The 27,734-nt window shown below is 35.9% G+C and overlaps 1 protein-coding gene across 3 annotated transcripts in view; it reads left to right on the top strand.

The window, feature by feature from the left end:
• Positions 1-27,734, top strand: part of trps1 (trichorhinophalangeal syndrome I) — a 270,301-nt gene that overhangs the window by 224,031 nt on the left and 18,536 nt on the right. For all 3 annotated transcript variants that reach the window (XM_073931220.1, XM_009294450.5, NM_001177934.1), the window contains 1 exon segment: positions 17,393-17,515. In XM_073931220.1, the coding sequence (XP_073787321.1) occupies positions 17,393-17,515 (123 nt within the window).

Raw genomic sequence — 27,734 nt, 5'->3', positions numbered from 1 at the left:
TATATATATATATATATATAGCTAATTCAAAAACCTACACACCGAAAAGTAGGTTCCCAAACACAAAAGTGTTCCCAAAACACTGATCTGAAAACAGAATTAGCTTTGTGCAATAAATTTTTACCATAATTTGCAGAAGACATCCACTATGTGATAATTTGATTGTGTAACATTTAATGTAGCTAAAAATCTTGTCAGGCATATTTACAAAAATAATTACATTAAAACACAAAATTCAAGGATTACATAGATATATCGTCTTTTTTTTCATTTCTATTCATTGCACCCGTAAAAAATAAAAAAAACACTAGATATTTAATTACAAATATATCATTGACCTGTATATGTATTCAATATAATATCATAAAGTATTCTAAAAGTAAAAATATATATATAGCTAATAAAAAATTTCAAGCAAACCAAAACGCAGGTCACTCAACTTCCCAAAATCCTGACCTGAGAACAGAATTTGCTTTGTGTAATATATTTTTACCAAAACACTTTGTATTTCATTATAAATATCATATCATTGATATATATTTATTCCAAAAAGTACGAACCCAAAAGTAGGTCACTGAACTTTAATAGTTAACTATGATCCCAAAATCCTGACCTGAGAACAGAAACTGTTCGTTTTGTCTGAGCAGGTGATGTAACCTCATATATCCAGGAAACTGCTCCTAGATCAGCAGACTCTCTGGAGCAGGTGTGCAGCTGAAGTCACTCTTTCCAGTCACGTTAACCATTGTCTGGGGTCAGCGGGTCTCATGTTATGACATCCAGGACGAGTGGACACAAACAGCACTGACGGATGACACTTTTGGAGTCCAGCTGGAGCCTCCGGATTTCCTCTGCTGTCACCCAGAGGATGCTCATATCTGAGGAAGACCTAGATAAGGGATACGGGTGTAGCGATAATGTCAAAAGGCCTAATGCCTTTGTAGAAGTAAGGGGAGAGCACTAGTATTGTTCGGCCTCTGGAATAGATTATTCTGGAGTACATAAAGCCTCCTTCTATTTGCACGAGGAGGAGGGAGACCTTTGATTTTTTATTTTTTTTACTCTTCTATTTTTTTTGCAGAAGCACAATAGGCTACTCTCATGACTACAGCCATAAGCCCTCTGAGTGCAAATGGATATCTGGGCTTCACACTTCCAGATAGAGAGTGTGTGTCTTTGATCATGTCCTCCGATTGGGATCAGATCTGGACAGAAAGTTCAGATAGTCTCGTGTATCAGAGGTGTGATGCAGGACGGGACAAAGGGCTGGATGGGGATTTGGATGGAGATAACAGAAGGGCTGCCTTTTGAATGAAAGTCCATCTCCTCTGAGAGTTTTTGGTGAGACGGGATTGAATTGGGCCAGAGAAAGCTGGGCCAGATTCTGTCTTTCATTTTTTTGTGATGTTTCTGGAGCCTTGAATTGTGAAAGTTTACTTGCATCCTGCATGCATGGGCTAGTTGTCTGTTATTAAGGCCTAACACTCCTGCTGTGTGTCCTAAATCATATATTGTTTGAGCAGGCACTACTGGCCTGTGTATATTGTTTGAGCAGGAGGAAACCCACGGGAACGCAGGGAAAACATGCAAACTCCACACAGAAACGCCAACTTACCCAGCCGAGGCTCGAACCAACGACCTTCTTGCTGTGAGGCAACAGCACTACCTACTGCGCCACTGTGTCGCCCAATCAATATTATTTTACTCTCAAACTTTCAGATGAAAAAGTCATTGTTTTATGTCAGTAGGCATACATTTACTTCAGGGTTCTTACGGGTGCTGGAAATCCTGGAAAATGCTTGATTTTTAATATAGTGTCTTCAAGGTTATAAAAGTGCTTGGATTTTGGACGAAGTGCTTGAACCATCTTGAATTTGCAGGGCTTGAAATTGTGACTGTTTTAGTTGCATATGTGCACAAATTTGTCTGTGACCTCAATATATATGTTTTAATTTTGTATATGTGACCTACATATATAATATGCGATCCCAAATATATTTGGGCGCATTTGTGCGAGTGGATAAAGTGTTGTCGTGCGACCAGTTTTCATTGCAAAATGTTCATCGCATGCGTGCATTTATGGAGCTAATAAATGCCAAAACAGTTTATATTTGAATTGTGTTAAATTGAATTATTAACAATTGTAAGTTAATAATACTGATTATATCCTATTAGAAATGTTTTGAATTTGTATTTCTTAACTTGATTATTGAACATCTGAAATTTAAGACAACTACATTTTGTAAGTCAGATTTTTATAGACCTATTTTTAAACCTGAAACGACAAAAGAAAAAAAATAGCAATGCACATGAAATGTCATGAACGACACCCAAACAAAATCTGACTGTAAGGTAATTTCTTGAGACTTTACGCAGAAAGAGACCAAACTTAAAAGCATTTTTAATGTATTTTTTAATCATTTTTGGGTAAACTATCCCAATAAATCCAAAATATCTCCAATAAATCTAAAGTTCTCAACAATTTATAGTTTTTTAAATAGCACAGTTGATTTGAACGTGAAAAAGTACATACAATATATATATATATATATATATATATATATATATATATATATATATATATATATATATATATATATATATATATATATATATAAACATAATTAACCGTGGTTATTAGGTGCTGGAAAAGCATACAAATGTACCTTGAATGTGCTTGAAAAGTGCTGGAATTTGTAGTTGGAAAAGGTGTAAGAACCCTGTTACTTGTTCCTGAAACAAAATTCAGCTATCCAGTGTTCTCCACTCTCTGTTATATCAACGTAATTCAATAAGTGCTTAAAATGTTGATTTAATGATGATTTGAGAGCATCCATTCGACTTTTTATAGACTTGATCCTGACGTGAAGCATATTGAGAGCAAATGTGTTTGTGATGTGGGAATATCACGCTGAAACCACAGCCTCCCAGGTTCAACAAGGAACGAAGCTTTCTCGGAATATATTAAACCTTATTTATCAAGCCGAATTACATAATTAGGCCTCCGTTTTAGCGAGAGACTTTGCGTAAACCCAGTATAGCATCCACCTAAGATAGCACTTGATGGTTCGATATGTCTGCAATTGTATCCAGATGTTTGCCGACAGCGTTTGGATGGCACCGCCTGAGCCTTGAGAAGTTGATGCAGGATTTCTGAAATTGAAATTGTCAGTAGGGGTTCACCTAATTTCCCCGCAGCTGATTAAATAATTGTTTATTTAACGTAAGAGGCCCCGCGGATTGCCTAAGTGAATTACATGTAATTTCATTTCACCGGCTTTGTGTGCAAATCGCCCCCCCTAAAACCAAAGAATCCTTTCTCGTAGATTCAGACGGCATGCCAAATGTGTTATTAGCCCTTATTTTCACATATTACATCTGCCATGCGTGTCAGTCTCCAAACATTTCCTGCCTCCCCTCATCATCCTCACTGGATCTGCTTTTAGATGTGATTATACTGTTGCACAGGCTTCAGAAAAATACACAGCAAGCTTTTATTTCAGTTTTAGACATGCCACATACACTACCTGATATGAAAGGCAAAGACCTCTAGATGAAGCGTATTTTAGCAAAAATAAAATCTGATCATGCCTGTATTTTTAATGATTTAATTAGGAGAGTAAGGTCTGATTTTGCTTAGACTGTCCTGCTGCAGTGGAGACAGAATGAATAGTGTCTGACTCCATCATGAGCTTGGAGGACTGCATCCATACATCTCTGACATGACTCAAATCACTGATTAATAAAGTCATCTGGAATGGCAAAGAAAGCGTTCTTGCAGGAGTTCATCAAGAGTCTTTGGATTCATCTTCAATGCCTCCTCTCATGCTCAATAATGTTCATGTCTGGTCACTGGGCTGGCCAATCCTGGAGCACCTTGACTTTTTTTGCTTTCTGGAGCTTTGATGTGGAGGCTGAAGGAGCGCTATCCACTGGAGAATTGTCCCTCTCCTGTGGTTTGTAATGTAATGGGCAGCTCAAATGTCTTGATACCTCAGGCTGTTGATGTTGTCATCCACTCTGCAGATCTCTCACATGCCCCCATACTGAATGTAACCCCAAACCATGACTTTTCTTCACCAAACTTGACTGATTTCAGTGAGAATCTTGGGTCCATGCAGGATCCAGTAGATCTTCTGCAGTATTTGTGATGATTGGGATGCAGCTCAACAGATGATTCATCAGAAATATTTCGCCACTTTTCCAAATGATCAACTAGAAGTCAAGTTATTATTTGTTGCTCTTACAACTGGGATCCACAACAAGACTTTTTTTTTTTTTTTTATGAACGCAACAGGGATACATGTATATGAACAAAATTCAGTTTTTCAGCGAGCTCCAGGGTTCCTACAATCATCGAAATACTGGAAAAGTCATGGAATTTTGACATGGTAAAAGTTTTGGAAAAACAGAAAAATCCACAAAATTTTGGAAAAGTCATGGAAATTAGTTTAACAAATATAGTTGAATTAAGGCTGTACGATATTGGAAAAATCTGACATTAACAGAGTTTATTAGTTAATTAACAGTGTATTCCTGTGATGTATATTGCGATGATGAAACAGGTTTATTTGCATTGATTGGGGGGATTTTGCAGAGGATCAAATACCAAATAACAAATAAATGACAAGCATAGCTAAATAAAATATAGTAAAGATAAAAGTGAATTATGGTGTACAGATATTCACTATTCAGGTTCAGACATTGAAAAATCAACACTGCATAGTCTTCACTGTGTATTATTGAATCTTTATTAAAGTTACAAAACATTTCTTGTGGCCGGATGTTTTAAACTCTGAAATATTGAAATATTCACACAGTCACAGGCCTTAAAGGGACAGTTTAAAGTTCAAAGATTGAAATGTACTCACTATTTACTCACACTTCACTTGTTTCAATACTAGAGGAGTTCTTAAATTATGTTAGCGTTCATTTAAGTGAAGGGTGTGATGAAAATGGTAATTTTTAGGTGAACTATCTCTTTAAAAAAGCATGCAGATGATAAACATTTACTCCATTATGATTAAACTCTATTAAACTATAATCCCAACATTGCATATCCTGTGATGTGACTATTGCGGATGCACACATTGCAATATCGATGCTGATATGATATATTGTGCAGCCCTAACTTGAATATAGGTTATTTGTCTTTACTTCTTTTCTGTCCTTGGCCAAAAACTTGCTCTAACCTTGTTAGTGCTGTGTAAGCATGATCAAAATCAATCATTAATTTTCATTTCATTCATTTGTTAATCTGGGGTCGCCACAGCGGAATGAACCGCCAACTTATCCAGCATATGTTTAATGCAGCGGGTGCCCTTCCAGCTGCAACCCATCACTAGGAAACACCCATACACTCTCATTCACACAAATACACTACGGAATACCCAGTTCATACTGTAATACATTTGAACGTCATTGTTTTTCTTATTATTAACCATGTATGTAGACATGAAACATTACGTCATGAAAATGTACTTGAAAGTTCTGGAAAAGTCATGGAATTTTAGTAGTAAAATGTGTATGAGCCCTGAAGCTCTTACCTCCAGCTCTAAAGCGGATATATTTCACAGACTCTTCATTGTTTAGTGGTGATGACTATGAAACCTTCGAGAGCCGCTGATTAGCGTAATGGGCTTAAGACAGAAAGGTGTGACGTTTCTTCCCCGCCTCTTTCACCTGAGACTGGAGGCTTTTAATGGAGAGCTTTATGAGATTGCGGGAACATGCTCGTTAAATAAATAGATGTAATTAGGTCCTGCCTCTAATTACTTCAGATTCCTCTCACCAGGACCGAATTAGTCCGACTCCCTAGAGCGGCCGGTGTAAGGCATGCGTAATCAATCACGCACAAACAGAAAGCACAGGCTACACCCACTGAAAGCAGCGGCGTGCGGCTGGGTCATTCATCACAGGCCTGCAATGCAAACCAGAACAGCCATTTTCTTGTTTACTGTGAGTACCTCTAACCTGTGCACAAACCTTCGCCCTCACAGTATCGCAGTAAAAACAAAAAGATCCCCCGTATAAATGCACATCGTTACAGCACTGATGAAAAGGTAGCTTGTTTGGGTTATGATTAGTGGTGTTTTAGCCAATAATAATGCATGACGGGTTCTAGATCGCAGCGCTGAGAGCAGATACAGTGATAAAGTGAAGCAGGCCAGGAAACAGACAGGGCCCGGTCTCTCCGGGAAAAAAAAACAAAAAAAACAATGCATCACCTCACAGCACGGCCAGACGTGGCAGGCGAAAAAAATCGCCCCACACTTCGGGAAAACAAAGACAATCAGGGCTTTCTCTGGTCGGCCTCCCTCCTTTTCCTTTGGTGAGCAGCTGCAGCAGGCCAGTCAAATATACGCTTTTTTCCCCTGCCAACTTGTCCCTTTTTGAGACGTAATGGCAGGAGGAGGAGATTTAAAAAAAACAACCTGGCAAAGCAAGGTATTGGTTTTTACAGATGGCAGGCCGGTTGAGTTGATAATTGAAAAGGAAGTCTGGGATTGTGTGCTGTTCAGGCTATTTCTGGGTTCTTTTCCTGTGTAATTGACCCACGACCTCCTCCAAACACATTCACATCTCCACTTTTTGACACTCCCACTGCACGTGATGCTGAAAACGCCTTGTTTTGATGTGCTGTCCTGTGACTGGGTTGTTTTTGGAATCGCTGGGCTCCGATAGCGGTCCAGCCTGCTGGTTCACATCTAAATATACAGGGTGGGCCATTTATATGGATACACCTTAATTGTTACGTCCCAGGACATATTGGTGTCTGTTTTGTATTTTCTTTCTTTCTTTCTCTGCTACACCCTAATAGGAGATGATGAACGTCACCTATAAACCACTCAGTGATTAGAGGACGAGTAAAGTTGTGGGCATTTAAGCAGCTTGTCTCCAATAAAACAGTGTGTTTTTGTGTGTATGTGTGGAGGCTCTTTTGTGAGACTTTATATATATATATATATATATATATTCTTTGTTTGATCCTTTAAGCATTATTTGTTGATTGGGAGCTTTAATTTGTTTCAAAAACAGTTTTTGTTTCAACCTCTTTTTGATTGTAAGTTAATGTTTTCAATACTACTTTGTTAACCACTCTTTACTCTTTGTTAATTAGGGATTGGGTTAGTTGAGAGGGGGTGCCATTCTCCTTTTTGTACCCGTTTTCTCCTGTTTATGTTAGTAAGGGAGTGAGAGTATTTTTTTAAGTATTAGGTATTTTTCTTTTCTTTTGTAGATTATTTAGTTCTTCCCTTTCTCTCATTTAGAGAACTTTTGTTTATTGTTTTGGCTTAAAACACCCTTTTTTTGGAACCCTCCCTTAATCATTCAATAAGTATTTTGTTAATCTTTATTCATGGGAAGGGTTAGTGATGTATAAAATAATAATTGAAATAAAATAATAATTGATAATTATGATAATAAAATACTGATCCATCCACAGAGTTTGTGATGTAGTCAAAAGTTTACTAATACAAGCGCAGCCGTTTAGAGCTCATCTCTGGTTAAAGATGCCAGAATTTGCTGGTATTTTGGAATGGATGTGTGAATAGTTCTCTCCGGAAAAATTCCGTAACGTCCTCGCCTGTGCGAACAGCGCTTTTTTGAATTTACCGGTAAAGTCGTTCCATAAATTTTCCGAACATTTACGAAAACGGCTTGTTTTGATGTGCTGTCCTGTGACTGGGTTGTTTTTGGAATCGCTCGGCTCTGATAGCGGTCCAGCCTGCTGGTTCACATATAAATATACAGGGTGGGCCATTTATATGGATACACCTTAATAAAATGGGAATGGTTCGTGATTTTCATCGAAGTTGTTCACAGTACTGATCCATGCACAGAGTTTGTGATGTAGTCAAATGTTTACAAATACAAGCGCAGCCGTTTACAGCTCATCTCTGGTTAATGATGTCAGAATTTGCTGGTATTTTGGAATGGATGTGTGAATAGTGCTTTCCGGAAAAATTCCGTAACGTCCTCGCCTGTGTGAACAGTGCTTTTTTAAATTTACAGGTAAAGTCGTTCTGTAAATTTTCCAGATATTTATGAAAACAGCTTGTTTTAGTTTAGTTTAGTTTATTTGTGTACAGGGTCAATGCACATTAATAACCATTACTGTAAAATATGCCAGAATTAGCCAAGAATGACTATTTTTCATCTGTAGACCTCTTACAGAGTGTTAAAAAGTCACACCTAAAATAGAAGCACAACATTAAACATTAAATACAGTTTCATATAAAGAACAGACTGATGGCAGCAGAGGACAAAAAGCCAAAGACAACAGTACAAAATGTGTCAAGAATACAGTACTAATGCTGACAATGCTGATTTGTCAATAACCAATTTTTAACATGAGACTGAACAGAACAAAAAGTGCATGATCTTCTAATTGTTGGTGGGATGGAGTTCCATTCCCTAGCAGCTTTCACTGAAAACACAGATTGACTGAATTTACTTTTTTTGAGAGGAATAATGCAATCCCCCCTGTCACCTCCTCTAGTAGTTCGGTGAGCAGTCGTTCTAATATTTACAAACTGATTTAATGGTGAAGTCGGGTTATGTAGTCTTAAACATTAAACAGATATGTACATATTTAATTAAATTTTCCCAACTAAGCAGGTTGTATTTCTTTAATATTAAACAATGGTGATGTTGAACTGTTTTCTTTTTAAGGGTTTTTATGAATTGTTTGTATTTTGATGTGCTGTCCCGTGACTGGGTTGTTTTTGGAATCGCTCGGCTCTGATAGCGGTCCAGCCTGTTGTTTTTGTAAAGCCTACTTTTGGTTTATGAGTTGAATTGGTTGTTTATTAACAAGTACCTGCTGGGTTTAATTGAATGGTGGTATCACGCTGCTCCTGCGCTTCAGCACACCACAGAATAACAGTTTTTTTATGCATGATATAAATTTGATGGCGTTGAACATTTGATTGGATTTTTTACGACAGCTGCCAATGGCAGATTAATTAACTGAACTTCTCCTGCCGTACAGTCTTTTATTCTATAAAGTTGTGATCACACACGTTTACGGAAAAAAAACACATTTATTTTGAAAATATACAGTATATTAAAACTGGTTAAAATGTTTTTAGGAGTAATACCACCAAATGTTGATGTCTTATCTTTTCAGATGTTCAGATTTAGCGGATTGTGTGGGTGATGCACAGCAAAACCAATTTTACATTTGCATGGGTTTATTTTTGCCAACAGCCCAAAAATACATTGTATGAACCAAAATGATTGTTTGCTCACAATTACGCGTTTTCATACTTTGTTCCATGAAGTATGTTGGGTTTTTAAATAAATTTCCTACTGTAATCAAATCAAAACTTCCATCTCATGAATTGATCGCAAGTGTTTGTTTACAAGTTTAAAACTCGGGTTATACATCCACAGCGCAGATACACTTGAGCTATGTTTCCAAATTGCATTGTCAGTAATGTTTCTGACCATATTTTTCTCTTTTATCTATTTTTTTGTTTTGTAAAGCTGCTTCTGACCATTACATGTATACAAAATCCTTAATTTATTCTCTTAGGCAAGACGAGATCTTGTACATAAAGGGAAAACGTGCTTACGCAATGGCACCTGGTATCGGTTGATCACAATGACAAGGAATCTGTACTCATTATCAGCTGCACAAAAAAAAAAAAAAAAAAAATATATATATATATATATATATATATATATATATATATATATATATATACACACACACACACACACACACACACACACACACACACACACAGTTGAAGTGAAAATTATTAGCCCCCACTGTGTTATTTTTTCCCCAATTTCTGTTTAATGGAGAGCAGATTTTTATAACACATTTCTAATCATAATAGTTTTAATAACTCATTTCTAATAACTGATTTATTTTATCTTTGCCATGATGACAGTAAATAATATTTGACTAGATGTTTTTTCAAGACACTTCTATACCTTTTATAAGTTAACTAGGCAGGTTAGGGTAATTAGGCAAGTTATTGTATAATGATAGTCTGTTCTGTAGTCGAACAAAAATACATAGCTTAAAGAGGCTAATAATTTTGCCATAAAATGTTTTTTTTTATTTTTTTTTATTTTTTATTTTTTATTATTTTTTTTTTTTTGGAAATTTAAAACTGCTTTTATTCTAGCTGAAATAAAACAAACAAGACTTTCTCCAGAAGAAAAAATGGTGGCAGGTCTTTTACACAGATTTTTCAACTACCTGTGGCGTTATTTTAATGACCAATGTTATGAGTGCAGTATTACACGTCAAGATCCCACTCATGTACTGTAATATGAGCATGCTTATCTCTTTGCTAGCGCCCCGATTTCCTCTGTTCGTGCACAAAACTTTTAGCTCGCCCTCAAATGTACGCTGCTCACGTGCAGATTTTCTTGTGCACTCTCAGATAAACGCTGTTGAAGTGCAATTTAGTGCGTTTATGTAACCAGTATGTCTCCAACGTTTATTAGATTTGCTAGGAATATTTATGAATGTCTCCAATAGATCTACAGAACGGCACTGATGTGTTTTGAAGTAAATCTTGAAGTAAAGTGAAATGCCATATAAATATAAATATAAATATATATAAATATAAATGTAAATATATATATATATATATATATATATATATATATATATATATATATATATATATATATATATATATAATTATTGTTATTTTTATTATTATATATTACAAATATTAGCCCCCCTGAATTATTAGATTGCCTGTTTATTTATTTATTTTGCCCAATTTTTGTTTAACAGAGAGAAGACTTTTTAATTTTTTTTTTGCCATGATGACAGTAAGTAATATTTGACTAGATATTTTTCAAGACACTTCTAACCAGCATAAAGTGACATGTAAAGGCTTAACTAGGTTAATTAGGTTAACTAGGCAGGATAGGGTAACTAGGCAAGTTATTGTATAACAATGGTTTGTTCTGTAGACAGTCGGAAAAAATAGCTTAAAGGGGCTAACAATTTTGACCTTAAAATGGTGTTTAAAAAATTAATAACTGCTTTTATTTTAGCTGAAATAAAACAAATAAGACTTTCTCCAGTAGAAAAATTATTATCAGACATACTGTGAAAATTTCCTTGCTCAGTTTAACATAATTTGGTAAATATTTAAAAAAAAAAAAAAAAAAAAAAAAAAATTCAAAGGGGGGCGAATAATTCTGACTTAAACTGTGTGTGTATGTATGTGTGTGTGTGTGTGTGTGTGTGTGTGTGTGTGTGTGTGTGTGTGTGTATATATATATAGCATTTTTACTATTAATATTTTTTATACTTGACATAAGTGTGATCTACATTATGCAAGAGTCTGATTATGTCTAACATCATACAGAATCAGCAGCAGTCATTATCAGCATTTGGCTCTGATTTAGCTTCGACTCTAAGAGTCTGAGCTTTTGATTTATTTAGTTGTAAGTCTAACACGTCTGGCTCACTGTATACATATACGCTTTCTGGATGGCTAAATAGCACAAATGAACGGTCGGAGCAGTGAGATAAACGAGCAGTTGTGTTCGCACCGTGTGCGCAGGTTGTATGCATATGAACTCTCTGCGGCTGCTGCACAATGAAGGACTGCGAACACGTGTGAGTGATTTGGCTCTGGAGCCCAGAAGGCCAGAGAGAGAGAGAGAGAAATCCACAAGCCGATGACGGACACTTTGTTTGGCTTGTAATGCTAGAACAGGATAGGAAAGAATAAATCAATCAATCATGTCTAAACTGTCAGGACTAGCATGTGGCCCTCTAAAAACCCCACCGAGATCAGAAAATATATACATTCTCGCTTAAAGCTTGTAAGAAAGCACTGATTCTGACGTAAATGAGGCGTAATTCGATTTCCAGATAATCTTGCAGCAAGGTATTGCGGCTTTTGTGTTAACGTCGAATACATCTTGCTTCTATAAAGCGGTGGTTCTCATCTAAATACACAGGGTGGGCCATTTATATGGATACACCTTAATAAAACGTGAACAGTTGGTGATATTAGCATCCTGTTTGTGGCACATTAGTATATGTGAGGGGGCAAACTTTTCAAAATGGGTGGTGTCCAGAGTGGCCATTTTGAAGTCGGCCATCTTGGATCCAACTGTTTTGTTTTTTCAATAGGAAGAGGGTCGTGTGACACATCAAACTTCTTGGGAATTTCACAAGAAAAGCAAGGGTGTGCTTGGTTTTAACGTAACGTTATTCTATCATGAGTTATTTACAAGTTTCTGACCACTTATAAAATGTGTTCAATGTGCTGCCCATTGTCAATGCAACCCTCTTCTCCCACTCTTCACACACTGATAGCAACACCGCAGGAGAAATGCCAGCACAGGCTTCCAGTATGCGTAGTTTTAGGTGCTGCACATCTTGTATATTCACACCATAGACAACAAAGATAGTGGGGCCGTTCTTCATCAATGGAAACCTCAAGGCCACTGGATATTTGACATTGCTACATGATGAGGTGTTTCCCTCTTTATGCACTAAAGCTGGGTTTTTCCAGCAAGATGATGCACCACCACATTATGAGTGTCAGGTTCGAGAATTCCTAGATGAACAATTTCCTGAAAAGAGGATTACTCATCGAGGGCCAGTTGAATGGCCCCCTAAGGTCTCCCAATCTGACCCCCTTAGACTTTTATCTTTGGGGTCATCTGAACGCAATTGTCTATGGTGTGAAGGTACAAGATGTGCAGCACTTGAAACAATGAACACTGGAAGCCTGTTCTGGCATTTCTCCTGCGTTGTTGCTATCAGTGTGTATAGAGTGGGAGAAGAGGGTTGCCTTGACAATCCAACACAATGGGCAGCACATTGTACACATTTTATAAGTGGTCAGAAACTTGTAAATAACTCATGAAAGAATAAAGTTTTGTTAAATCCAAGCACACCATTGCTTTTCTTGTGAAATTTCCAAGAAGTTTGATGTGTCACATGACCGTCTTCCTATTGAAAAAAACACAAGTTGGATCCAAGATGGCCGACTTCAAAATGGCCACCATGGTCACCACCAATCTTGAAATGTTTGCCCCCTCACATGTACTAATGTGCCACATCTAAGACGTTAATATCACCAACCATTCCCGTTTTGTTAAAGAGTATCCATATAAATGGCCCACCCTGTATATTCCTTTTGCGATGCTTGGAATTGCGATGTAAATATTTAAATGCATTGCCTTCGATGTGCATTTTGAAGAGATAAACCTATTGGTTTGGGTAAGTGTAAAGGATGGAGTCATTACTGCAGCAGAGAGCCATTAAAAGAGTGTTTATGAAGCTTAAATGAGTATACCTCGCTTTTTTATGTGCACAATAAAGCTTGGAGATCCTCCCCGCTTCAGAAAGATGCTCGGCGCTCGCGAAGCCCAGTCGTCAGAGTGACTCTGCATTCGCTGATAGCTCATAGAAAACATTGCTCCATCTCATTAACTTATTGCCATCATTTTTATTCTTTATGGTCGCGCGGGCTACCGTCCCTCATTCTCTTTTCACATTCGTTTTGTACGTGCGCGTGATTAATGAGAGATGTCGAAGCGCAGAGTGAGCGAGCATCAGCGAAGGTGAGATCATAATTAGTTTAGCTGATGCAGGGCCCTCCGATGGCGCATCTGGACGGAAAAATCACCCTATAGGAAGCTGGCGGCGCCCCAGAACTTTTTACTGATACGTTGTGAAACACCCGATGAATCAAGTGCCCTTTTCCCTGCCAAAAAAGCTCTACCGACATCCAAGCCAAAATTATGTCCGCAGAAGGCTTTCCATTCTAAATGTATTAGAGCACAATTAGGAGCATTGTACTTTTCTGGCAGGAGAAATGTGCTCCCTGTGCAGGCCGTCTGAAGGTAGGCTAAATAAATCCTACACATTCTATAAGGCTAAATGAGTTTTACAGGGGCCGTAATGGAGATAATTCCTGCGATTTGCCCTGCTTGACTCTCGGGAATCACTTGTCGTTCTGTCCGTTCCCGGCGGATGATTCATGTGGCCATATCTCTCTCCTTCTTCCTTTTTTTTTTCCGACTCCAGTTTATTTTTTCTCCCACAGTAGAGCGCAATATTTCAAGCTCTGTAGCTCCAGCTATGTGTTTAAAGGTTCACGTCATGCATGTGTTGGAGAAGAGACGCTTATTGAAAGATCAAAATATTGATGTCAGGCCTGTGCGGGCAGCACAGTTTGAAGCTGGCGGTGTTGTCGCTGGCACAGTGGTATCTAACAAAGCCTATAAATCAAGGGAAGGTTAATTAGTGTTAGAATCTGCTTGCTTCTAGTCATCGTGCCTCATCCTCATGACAATACTTACTAATAAAACAACATTATTTTCAGCGTTAAAATCAGTCAAAATGTTTTCATTAGTTATTCCACCAAATATTAATTTCTTATCTTTTCAGATCATCAGATTTAGCTGATTTTGCGTGTCACGCACAGCAAAACCAGTTTAAGTTGCATGGGTATATTTTCCTGAACAGCCATAAAATACATTCATTTATTCATTCATCCATTTTCTGTTCAGCTTAGTCCCTTTATTAATCTGAATCACCAGCTTATCCAGCATGTTTTATGCAGCGGATGCCCTTCCAGCTGCAACCAAACACTGGGAAACATCCACACACACTCATTCACACTCATACACTACAAACAACTTAGCCTACCCAGTTCACCCATAGCGCATGTCTTTGGACTTGTGGGGGAAACCAGAGCACCAGGAGGAAACCCACGAGAATACAGGGAGAACATGCAAACAACTGACCCCAACCCAGCACTACCAACTGTGCCACAGCATTGCCGTAAAATACATTGGGTTTTTATAATTATATATTTTTCACACTCTGTTCCACTGTTCAACTACTGTAATCATACTGAGCTCTTCTTTTTAGTTGTGTGCATTGTTTAGCATGTCATTAGACAACTTAAAAGGTGATTTATTTAATTTTCTGTTCTTGCACTTGAAATGCACCTATGATGAAAATCATCTTTTGTAAGCTGTTTGGACAGAACTGTGTAGGTATAGTGAGTCCACAGTCATTCTGGAGTGATACAAACACAATTAAAATACTTTAAAAAACGTTAAAATAGGATCCAAATTCCTTCCATTTTGAAGCCCATCACAACATGACATAGGAGTGCAAATGCAATTACAGAAATTAACTACGAATAGCACAGGTGTTGGGCGAGCTATTAGACAAATGTAGTGAGCTAAGATATTAGCTACTCCACTTAAAATGTAGCTTAACTACACTAAAGCTACCCCCTGGGAAATGTAGCAAGAAAAGCTAAAAGCTACATGGCAAAGGTAGCTAAGCTATTTTTACAATTTTCATTTTTAAATTGAAGCAACTTACATCCAAGTCAATCATATCTTAGTGATCAATAAAACTGTCAATGAAACATATGAGGCAGAATAGTTCAGTTCAGTTATTTACTGTAAATAATATGCTGTAGAAACACATTATAGTATATAACAGCTAAAACAAAAAATCCAATAAAACCAGGTGTTACAAAAAAAAAATACTATAATAAAAAAATTATTTAAAATACTATAGTCATTTATAGGTAAGGGAGAATATATATATATATATATATATATATATATATATATATATATATATATATATATATATATATATATATATATATATATATATATATATATATATATATATATATATGTATATATATGTAATATGTATGTATGTATGTGTGTGTGTATGTATGTGTGTGTGTGTGTGTGTATATATGTATGTGTGTATGTATATATGTGTGTGTGTGTGTGTGTGTGTGTGTGTGTGTGTGTGTGTGTGTGTGTGTGTGTGTGTGTGTGTGTGTGTGTGTATATATATATGTGTGTGTGTGTGTGTGTGTATATATATATATATGTGTGTGTGTGTGTGTGTGTGTGTATATATATATATATATATATATATATATATATATATATATATATATGTATGTATATATATATATATATATATATATATATATATATATATATATATGTATATATGTATATATGTATATATATATATATATATATATATATATATATATATATATATATATATATATGTATATATGTATATATGTATATATGTATATATAGTAATAAGCATTATAGTGTTATATATACTAAAGTTTTTTTTTTTTTTTAGCACAGCATCAAAAATTAAGTTATTGCATCTTAACGTACTTCCTCTCCTTCTGTCATCTTTCCATCAAGCAAGTTTCACCACAGGTGGCAGTAACGCACCAAAAAGTTTGTTGTCGAACACCGTAAAACAGGAAGAAGAAGAAATCATCCTTCTCCCTATCTCATGCATTTACTTTCTTCGGCTAGACACCGGCCTCACAGCTCAGTGAATGTTGGTGCCGCCACTTATTGATCCGCGATTGGTAACTTTGTGGACGCTACTGCGCTACTTGACTAATAAAATAGCTTCGCTACTGAAAAGCGGTTTGATTTAGAAAGTAGCGACGCTGCCGCCTAGCTACTGAGAACTGTAGTTAAGCTAGTAGCGTCACTACTTGTAGCGATGCTACTGCCCAACACTGAATAGCACAGACCAGAACAAAAATGTGTCGGGGGACCCCAAAAAGTTTATAGAACTTTTGTATATTATTAGATTTGATGGAGATGCAAAAAGTAAACATTATTTCATCAATCTCTGACTAAAAACGTGCATGTTAATACACACAACACATGCAAATACAGAAAGGACCTGCAAATAGCACAGACCACAATGAAAATGTTTCAGCGGACCCCAAAAATTTTATGTATAGATGGTTTATTAGATCCCAACAAAAATGTGTCGGGGACCCTCAAAATGCATACATGCTTTATTAGATTTGACGGAGATGCAAATAGTAAATATTAATTTATCAATCTCTGACTATACATGTGCATGAAATACTCACAACACATGCCAATACAGAAATGACCTGCAAATAGCACAGACGACAATAAAAATGTTTCAGGCGACCCCAAAAACTCTAGATTGTTTATTAGGTTTTATGGAGATGCAGAATCATGCCAATTCATCTAACATTATGAATCATTTCCAAATAGAGATATTGAGTCATCTGGTGAAGTTGTATTCATATCGCAATATATATTGCAAAATAAAATAAAAAATAACGCATTATTTATTTATTTTTTTCTAAAATCGTGCATCCAACCAATCAGGCTGCATTATTTTTTAAAACTTCTTTCCCCAACATATTTTACAGAGTCATAAATAAAGCATCCTTAACAAGTTTCTTTCTTGCTTTCTCTTTTACATTCCCCTCCTCTTCCTCTCTTCATGCTGAGCTTCAATCTCCATCTCTCTTGTTTTTCCTCCACAGCCTACATTTTGACTCATTTTGGCTTTTCCTTTTTATGATTTCAGAGACGGCGGGGCTCGGGGGTCTTCTGCGCCAACTGTCTGACCACCAAGACCTCGCTGTGGAGGAAAAATGCCAACGGCGGCTACGTGTGCAACGCGTGTGGCCTCTATCAGAAGCTGCACTCGGTAAGGGGGAAACTAAGAAAACATCAGTGCGAGGCCACCCACAAATGGCAGAAACAGAGTTCAGATGCACACAGAGGTGACAGCGTATAGTTTGATCGCTTCATTTCCGCGCTGTCAGCCCAAGAGCCCGCGGGAAGAGCCCTTTTGGCCTTCCTCAGCCCCGCAGCCAGATAATGGCCCTATGGAAGTAATTTTGCAGCAGCTGGGAGCCCTGCTTTCCACAGTCCCAACAAACACCTGACCTTAAAACCTGACACAGACACAATGGCCACTGGCACAACCTTCAAAACCCAGTCAAGTGGAGACTTTCTTACAAACTTATTCACTTTCATCTACATCCAAACACATGGATGAATTATTATTATTATTATTATTATTATTATTTTGAGTGAAACATACTACTACTACTACTACTACTACTACTACTACAACTACTACTAATAATAATAATAAGTTTTGTGTTCCAAAAGCCTATTAATTCAGAGAAGTTTGAAAAGAGGATTTTTTTTCAGTGTAACAAGTAGTAATATTAATAATAATAATAATAATAATAATAATAATAAAAATAGCAATAGTAAATAATAATAATAAAAGTATCAATAAAAATAATAATATCCATAATAAATATTAACATCAATAATAATAATAATAATAATAATAATAATAATAATATTAATAATAAGAATAATAGTAATAATAATAATAATAATAATTCCAATAATAATATCAATAATAACAATAATGATAATAATAATAATATCAATAATAATAATAATAATAATAATAATAACGATAATAATAATAATAATAATAATAATAATAATAATAATAATAATAATAATAATATCAATAATAATATTAATAATAATAATATCAATAATAATAATAATAATAATAATAGCAATAGTAAATAATAATAATAAAAGTACCAATAAAAATAATAATATCCATAAAAAATATTACCATCAATAATAATAATAATAATAATAATAATATCAGTGATGATAATAATAATAATATTAATAATACGAATAATAGTAATAATAATACTATTATTAATAATAATAATAATAATTCCAACAATAATATCAATAATAATAATTTTAATATCAATAATAACAATAATTATAATAATTATAATATCAACAATAATAATAATAATAATAACAATAATAATATCAATAATAATAATAATAATAATAATAATAATAATATCAATAATAATATCAATAATAATAATACTTATAATAATAATAAACTGTCTTCTGTTCCAAAAGCCTATTAACTCAAACAAGTTTTAACAATTTGACAGAAATGTCGTAAAAAAAATTTAAAAACATCTTTACACCACAGTGCAAGGTTTCCCAACTCAGTCCTGGAGGTCTGGTGTCCTGCAGATTTTAGCTCAAACTTGCCCCAACACACCTGCAACGATGTTTCTAGAAAGCCTAGTAAGAGTTTGATTAGCTAGCCCAGGTGTGTCTGTTTGGGGTTGGAGATCAAATCTGCAGGACACCGGACCTCCAGGACTGAGAATGAGAACTCCCGCTATAGTGTGTAACAGTCTGGTTGCAAAAGTAAAAATCCAATCATTTTATTCATAATTAATTTTTAGTAAACCTTCAAAACCTTCTGTGGACTTGGTGCTAACTGATAACACATTTTTGTTGAACCAGTCAGGCTGCATTATTTATTTATTTTTAAACTCCTTCCCCCAGTTAATTTATAAAATCATATAATACTATAAAATTCTTGATGATATTTGATATATTTTCTTTTAGTTCGGCAAAATATGTTGCATATCTGAACATACAATATATTAAAATCTAAAACAGCGGACATCATGCGTTTAAACATTCTAGTTTAATTTAGTCTCTTTGCTTAATCTTGAATGTGAATGTTTCATTTAAAAGGTAGCATTTTTAAACAAAAGCTGAGAATATTACATTTTTGTCAAAGACTTTAGTCCGAATCAGATTTTTGTTTGGATCCACAGATTGTGTATGACTTCAGTAGATGAGTAACAGCGCCCCCTACCATATGACAGTGAAAACATTGATTGCTAGAAAGTTGGTGCAGGGAAAATTGATGTACTGTGCAATATATAGTGGACAATGCTATTAAAGATAGGGAAAGATTTTAAATAATAATGTTTAATAGCAAACTATTTGGTGATAAATGCATTAACTTTGATTAAATAAATGAATCTCTGCCAGTCATAGAATCACGATAATCATTAGAAATGAAGTATTGTAGTTCCTCCATGAAGCACTGACAAATTATGTAACAGAATCCGAATCATTGCAAAAAGAAAATATATTGCTTCTATACAGAGTCTTTAGCGACACTTCAGGATTGTAGTTCTTTCCTTCATTGAGGTTAGTCTTGTCTGATCTTTCATATACTACTTTATTTCAAAGCAGAGTTTGTAAGGGTGTGATTGTCTGTAGCTGGTTGATTTGGTTAATAGTTTAAGGAAGACTTTAAAATGCCTGGGGTTGCTGAAGAAGTGGATATGCGCTGTTGAACCAATAGATATACACATGTTTGGTTGAACTAGATGATTGCAGAAAAACATTTATTTAAGCACTAATCCGAAAGATATCTTGATTTTGGACTCGACCACAAAATGACTTTGTTTACATTATGTGAACAAATGGCTATGTTTTCTTGACAACGATGTAGCCAAAAAGGAAAAATTTACATCAGATTTACATCTACATGAAATTGTGTTCAAAACAACGTCAGGTCAGTATTTGGCGTTGTCATCTTGTTAGTAGGCAGCACCTGTAGGGAAGTGACGAGGTGCCTTCTGTTATAAAATTAGCGTCTTCGCTTTTGGTTGTAATTTAAAGTAAATCTATTTTTTTTGCTGAAGAAGCGTTAGGAAACACTTGAGCAAAAAAAAAAAAAAAAACTACCACATACTATTATTGTGCATGTTTATGTGCACTTGCCATACTATGAAATCATATTTTTTAGACTTTCATTTTTTGATGATTTACTATAGAGCCAGATCCGTCTCAATAATAATACATTTACAAAATATAATTCATACATCCACAACACAATTGACATTTACAAAATCCAACTGGTAGATTCAAAACACAATTTGTATATATGCAAATCAAATGCTAACCTTTTTAAAACACAATTTGTTTATAAGCAAATCCAATTAATACATTTTTTAAACACAATTTGTAAATATGCGAATCAAATTCGGAAATGTGAAAATATGCAAATCCTATTCGTAAATTCAAAACACAGTTTGTAAATATGCAAATTTAATTTGTAAATTTAGAACTCAATTTGTAATGATGCAAATCTAATTGGTAAATTCAAAACACAATTTGTAAATATGTAAATCCAGTTCGTAAATTCAAAACACAATCCTCAAATATGCAAATGCAATTCATAAATTTAAAACACAATTAATAAATATGCTAATTCAATTCGTAAATTTAAAACAATTCGTAAACATGCAAATTCAATTTTTCAATTTAAAAGAATTCACAAATATGCAAATCAAATGTGTTAACATATAACACAATTCGTAAATATGCAAATCCAATTCGGAAGTTTAAATTTGTAAATATTTAAATTCAGTTCATAAATTCAAAACACAATTCGTAAAAATGCAAATCCAATTTGTAAATTCAAAACACTTCAGAAATATGCAAATCCGATCTGTAAGTTCAAAAAACTATTTGTAAATATGCAAATCCAATTGGTACATTTTTAAAACACAATTTTTAAATATGCAAATCTAATTGGTAAATTCGAAGCACAATTTGTAAATATACAAATCTAATTCGTAAATTCTAAATACAATATGCAAATATGCAAATCCAATTCGGAAGTTTAAATTTGTAAATTTTCAAATTCAGTTCGTAAATTCAAAACACAGTTCATAAATATGCAAATCCAATTTGTAAATTTTAAACACAATTTGTAAATATGCAAATCCAATTCGTAAATTCAAAACACAATTCGTAAATATGCAAATCCAATTTGTAAATTCAATCACAATTTGCAAATATGCAAATCCAATACGTAAGTTTAAAACACTATTCGGGAATATGCAAACCCAATTCGTGAGTTCAAAACACTTCGTAAATATGCAAATCCAATAGGTACGTTTTTAAAACACAATTCGTAATTATGCTAATTTAATTACTAAATTTGAAACACAGTTTGTTTCAATGCAAATCCAGTTGGTAAATTCAAAACAGGATTCATAAATGCACAAATCTAATTAATTTGGTGAAAATAGTTTTGCTTGTGAATTTATGAACAGTGTTTTAATTCACTGGACTTTATAAATGTGTATTGCGCTGTGCATGTGTGAATTTTATTTTGTAAATTATTTTTGAAACTGATCTGACTCCATAATTTACACAGACTCAAAAATGGTGGCATTTTCAAAAACCTCCACTTTCAAATCCATTTTCAAATTTATCTATTTTCACAAAGAATATTATGTCATAAACTCACAGGTGAAACATATAAAAAGTTCCCCATATTTGGCTGAAAATGTATAAAGAGCCTCTGAATTTGGTTTGTTTTATAGCCTTGATGTTTTTTGAATTAGCCTTTTCTCTCCAGGTGTATCTGCACCTAAAGATTCAAAAGTGTCCTAGCGTCATTCTGAAACAATGTCTGGATATGAATGAACTCCAGTAATGAAGCCAGAGAAACAGAAGCAGTATTGTGCGCAGGATTGTTGCTGGACTGAACATTGCTTCAGCATTCTAATCTTTGGAGTGGCTTCAGAATTGGGTCAAGTCTGCGAGTGTTTGGCTCTCTCCGTATGCAGTGCTGGGAGCCTGTGGCATTCGGGACCAGCGCCTGGGTGGCACAGGCTAGGATAGAGGGCCAACAGAGTCAGTGTGGTAAAGCAGTCGGGAACCACAGCATCGCCTTCTCCACAAGAGCCTCTTTCAGGGGCCCGTGGCACATGGCGGCTTCAGTCGTGCTCACTTGACCCCACGCAGACACACACACCTCACCGCCTGCGATCAGTGCACGTCTGTGAGTTACTGTGCTCTCCATTTACTGGCCCACATTAAACACTGTCTGGAGTAAATAAGTTGGCTCGTGCTTTAAGTTTGACGTTTATGCTGAAGTTCCATCATGCACTGCCGTGACGCTCGCATCAGTCTCCGCTGCGACAGAGAAAGATCACGCTGATGTTAAACCTTGTTTACGTTTATTTGACATGGGTAGGTGGCATGGTGGCTCAGTGGTTAGCACTGTCACCTTACAGCACGGTCGCTGGTTCGAGTCCTGGCTGGTGAGTTTGTATGTTCTCCCCTTGTTAGTGTGGATTTCCTCCGGGTGCTCCGGTTTCCCCCATCGTCCAAACACTTGCTCTATAGGCGAATTGAATTACCTAAATTGGTCGTAGTGTATGAGTGTGTATGGGTGTTTCCCAGTACTGGGTTGCGGGCGGAAGGGCATCCGCTGCATAAAACATATGCTGGAATAGTCAACGGTTCATTCCGCTGTAGCCGTTGATAGGACTGCATTGGTTCTTAAGTTGCTTGGCGACCAACTACTGTTTTCTCAGAGGAAGACAAGCTGACAAATCATTGCTGCAACTCTGATACAAGATTTATTTATTAAGAAAACTACAAAGCACTGCAGCGTTTGGGTGTTCTGTGTTTGTCTGAGATAATTAATCTACTGAAATGTGAATATTCCATACAAGCTGAAGCTGATCGGACAGTTTTTGTCATGTGACTAGCGGTGCACTCGCGGCATTCATTCAACTGGGTGAGTCTGGAAGGCGTGAGGATGTGCACCTTCCTCCAATGGAAATAACAAACTTGCTTGAACTCTAGACATGATATGCGAACATCGCCCAAAGGCCGCAGTCATGTGCGATCTTCAGCAGTTGATCTTCTTGCACAGACATGCTGGATTGACTTGATATGTTGACAAATGGGTTGTGGATCAATTCCTTGGTAGTTTGTAGGTCCTTCTTTAAGCCTCTTCGCAAAGAAACTTTCCAATGTTGTCTGTTTCTTACTCATTCTGCTGCTGGTGGGTTGAATTTGGGCGCTGATGTAAGTGAGAAAACAGTAATTTTTCAAAATAAAAGATCATTCAGACTGAGATAATAAATAAAACAGAAATAATTTATGATTTCGTGTGCAGCCCGGTACCAGTTGATCAACGCACCGGTACCGGCCTGGTGGTCGAGGACCACTGTTCTTGACAATTACAGAGGTTGATATATATATATATATATACAACAGTTCTGTCTGGTTCTCAAATCTGATTGGCTGATAGCCATGATATATTTAAGTTATATCAGCACCTGTACAGCCTCTTTACCCTTTGTGTATTACTCCGCCCACACACAGCCAGCAACAAGCAGACACTACAGTTTGACAAATATTACTGCTGTTACACAACAAAATATAATTTTGAGGCTTATTTAGTCGAAAATATTGTTGTTTAGATTGCAACTATGCAGTTTATTTGCAAGAATAGTGCCTATTTTAAAATATTTACATTTGTGTACTGTTGGTGTGCCTTTAGGAACTGGGTTGGGAAACACTGCTTTACAGTGCTGAGGTGAGATGATCAGCTGTGGATGTTCGATTCTGCAGTGGACCATCAGCTTGTATACAGCTAATAGAAAAACTGCACATGGAGTCTCCAGATTATGTTTGTTTCTGCTTTTATCTATAAGCTACTGAGTCATCTCTGCAGGGCTGCTGTTCACTAGAAGATTCCTCTCTTTTTTCAGCTTCTCGCTTTGATAAACAATAGGAGAGCGTGTCCTTCACGTCCGCCTGGCGGTCCGTTTCCAGTAGTATTTTTATACTTTTGAATAAAACCTTTTATATGCTGTACAGAAATCATTTCATAATAGCACCTCATAAAAGCACACTATGGAGAGCCCTAAATGGAGCTCTGGGTTCCTCATGCCAGAACACATTGCAATAATAAATGTCCGTCAGATTTTATCTTCTAATAATAGGAGTCGGCGTGCGCGTCAGTGAACGACATAAAACTCGCCGCTTTTTCACACTGGCCGTCATGGAAGGTTTTATGTGGGATGCAGAAAGAACACGTCGAGCGCTTTCTGAACTCTGACCACATGTTGGAATGAGAAAACCCAAAAGAAGTGGATGGAAAGGCAGCATGAGTTTGTTCATGGAGAGAGCGGTCAAGAAAAAGGCCTTGCAGGCTCCTTTGAGTGCTTAATAACTTAAAAAAGAGAAAGTTTCTCAGTTTCACGCATGCTCTGAGGTACACGGAGACTCAAAACTGGATAATATGGAGAGTTTCAAGGTTGCTGGGTAGCTACACAGTAATTTATTATTAAACAGATGACTTGTAGTTTTCCTTATGTGTCATACAAATTTAAGTGCTGGATATGCCTAATATATCCTTACTTGCAGTAGGTGCTGTATTTATGTAGGTACTTCTAACAAGTGGTGGAAAGAGTATTGAAAAATAATGCTCAAGTACAAGTACCATTACTTGCCTAAAAATGTAGTGAGTAAATGTATCTGCTGTAAATATTACTCAAAGTATGAGTAAAAAGTAGCCCTTTCAAAATTACTCAAAAAATTACTTAAAAGCTGATGCGTTTACATGTAATTTGTGCATGTGTGTGTAAACGTAACATGCTGTAGTGCATCGATTTATTGCTCAGCAGGCACACAACATCATAAGACATTAATATTAGGTTAGATTGTCCAGCCAGCATCTAAGGACAACGTCAAACATCAAATGACGTTGATATTTAGTTTACTTTACGTTGTGTTGGAAGTGACGAAAATCCAATGTCGAGCAAACATCCAACGTCATTTTGGCATCACATGCTGACACTTCCATGATTTTCATGGTAAAACAAAATGCAACATCCCCGTGACACTGGGGTACAACTTAATTCTGACGTCATGTTGACGTCTTGTGCCTGCTGGGTGTTTAAGGCCATTTCGATCATCATACAGTAAACATCTGTCATCTTCTCATCAGTGACCTGCATCTTAACAGTCTCTGGGTCAATGCATGTAAAGATTTTGGACACCTTATACACTTTTAAAGCTTCCAAACAGTTTGCTGCAATTACAAAGCACACATGTTGTAAGGTAGGGTTGTGTATTGTTTATTTCAATACCTTTGCTAAATTGATACTTTTAAAATGGTACCGGTGCCGAAACGGTGCCTAAACCGATACTTTTTAGCCACAAAATATTTGACAAAAAAATAATATAATCATTATAATTGAACAATATAAATATATATTTATAATAGGTTTAAAGTAAACATCAGTTAATGTATTATATATTTGAATTGCATTAATATATTTGTTTTGATCAACCCTATTTTGAGGTAGTTCATTATGATGTGATTTACCTTCTATGTGTGATTTGATTGGACGGGAATCACAGGACTGAGTTTTCTAATCCCCATAGATGAGAAAAAATAAGGTTGAAGGAAAGTAGTATAGTAAAAGTACTGATTACTGCACTAAAAATGTACTCAAAAGAAAGTAAAAGTACACAGTTTTAAAACTACTTGCTAAATTACAATTCCTGAGAAATGCTACTCAATTACAGTAATTTGAGTATTTGTAATTAGTTACTTTACACCACTGCTTCTAACGCATAAAAACCCCATCATATGTTTGCAGATATTTCAGAAACATGCTAAGTGAACGTGCTTGTTTATCTGAAAAACAATGCTGAAGTCAGATATTCTTCTTTGAAAATGTGCGTTACGTCTTTGTTTTGGTTATGTGACTCGCCCAATGCCAGTTTAGCCAATTATATTTCAGCACCCCGGGAAAACAGGTGGAAAACGGCATATTTCATTCAATTAGTCATGAAGGCTCTCAAAGCATGTGTCTGAAACTGAAATGAGACCTCCGGTGGACAGTAGCAGACTCTGAAATGAGACGCAGATTCAGAGTTCCACATGAGGTGGTTATTAATTAGCAAATAATATAAATATTACGAACGTAAACATTAGGTGAGCAGGTTACATGTTTAAATGTAGATGCTGAATAACTGATATGTGTTGGTTTGCACTGAGTCTCAGTTCTGAAGTTCAATTTCAAACGGTTTATTTTGTTCTCCAGATCTGAGGTGAACGATCTGCTGCATTAATGTCATGTAAAATGGCATTCAGACTCACATTATTTGCATTTAACACTGAATAAAGCATATGAGGTGTACCTGAGGTGATCAGTTTATCATGTTGTTCACCTGTGAGAAACAGAAGCTGTTTCTAAAATATAAAATTCAGGTGTTGGTTAGGACAAAAACTCTTTTTAATATGGAAAATATTCCTTCTGCACGTGTCGTTGCTTTTATTTAGAACACGACTTAAGGCCCAATTCCAATTCTACCCCTCAGCCCTTCCCTAGGGCTAAGGGGAAGGGGTATACACCCCTTCAAATGGAGATTTTTTAGGACCACACTCGAAACCAAGGAGTAAGAAAATTTCCCAGAATATATCTGCTACAACGGCAGTATAGCTGCACCCGGGAGTATGGAGATCCACAAATTAGTCATTTTTTGTCATTATTACAAATTCTTACAACAAACAAGCACATGCTTTAATATATTCATAACCGCGCTCGTGTTTTACCGTCATGACTTAAAAAAACCCTTAAATAATAACCGCAAAATTTTGCAATCTTTAACCCATAATCATAACTCCTGAATATCAGTCTCACAACATCCAATCCCCTGTCAGAAAAGTGTTGTGGCTGGGAATGGCCTTTTTACAGTGTCTGCAGTAATGTTAATGCTGTTTTTGGTGTGTTTACATTGATGAATATGGCCACTGTGTAAATGCACAGTACAGTTATGATCTTATTGCCACATTAGATTGTTATGATAACAAAATACATGCCTTCTGTGATTTCCTAAAGATAAACACCAACAAATAACACAACTGGAATCCCTACAGCAGTCGCGATCGTCTGATCTCATTTGAAGCAAGAGATCACGATGACATCTGATGATGTGTGCAGGTGCTGTAGTGCTGTCCCAATTCTTAGGGGTACATTTAGATGCCCTTCCCCTTAACACTCGGTTTTAAGGGCCAAGGGGAAAGGCTACAAAAATAGAATTGGGATTGGGCCTAAAACAGCCTTTAGGCTCAATAGTCAGACTCGCTTCTGTAGGTGTCGTCAATCTGGCAACCTGCACTTGTTTGTGTTTTGAACCAGGAGTGCAATACCTAGTTC

Source organism: Danio rerio, chromosome 19, assembly GCF_049306965.1.
Source record: "Danio rerio strain Tuebingen ecotype United States chromosome 19, GRCz12tu, whole genome shotgun sequence".
NCBI classification, from domain to species: domain Eukaryota; kingdom Metazoa; phylum Chordata; class Actinopteri; order Cypriniformes; family Danionidae; genus Danio; species Danio rerio.
The sequence above is the reverse complement of the archived record's forward strand: the minus strand, read 5'-3'. Positions and strand labels throughout refer to the sequence as shown.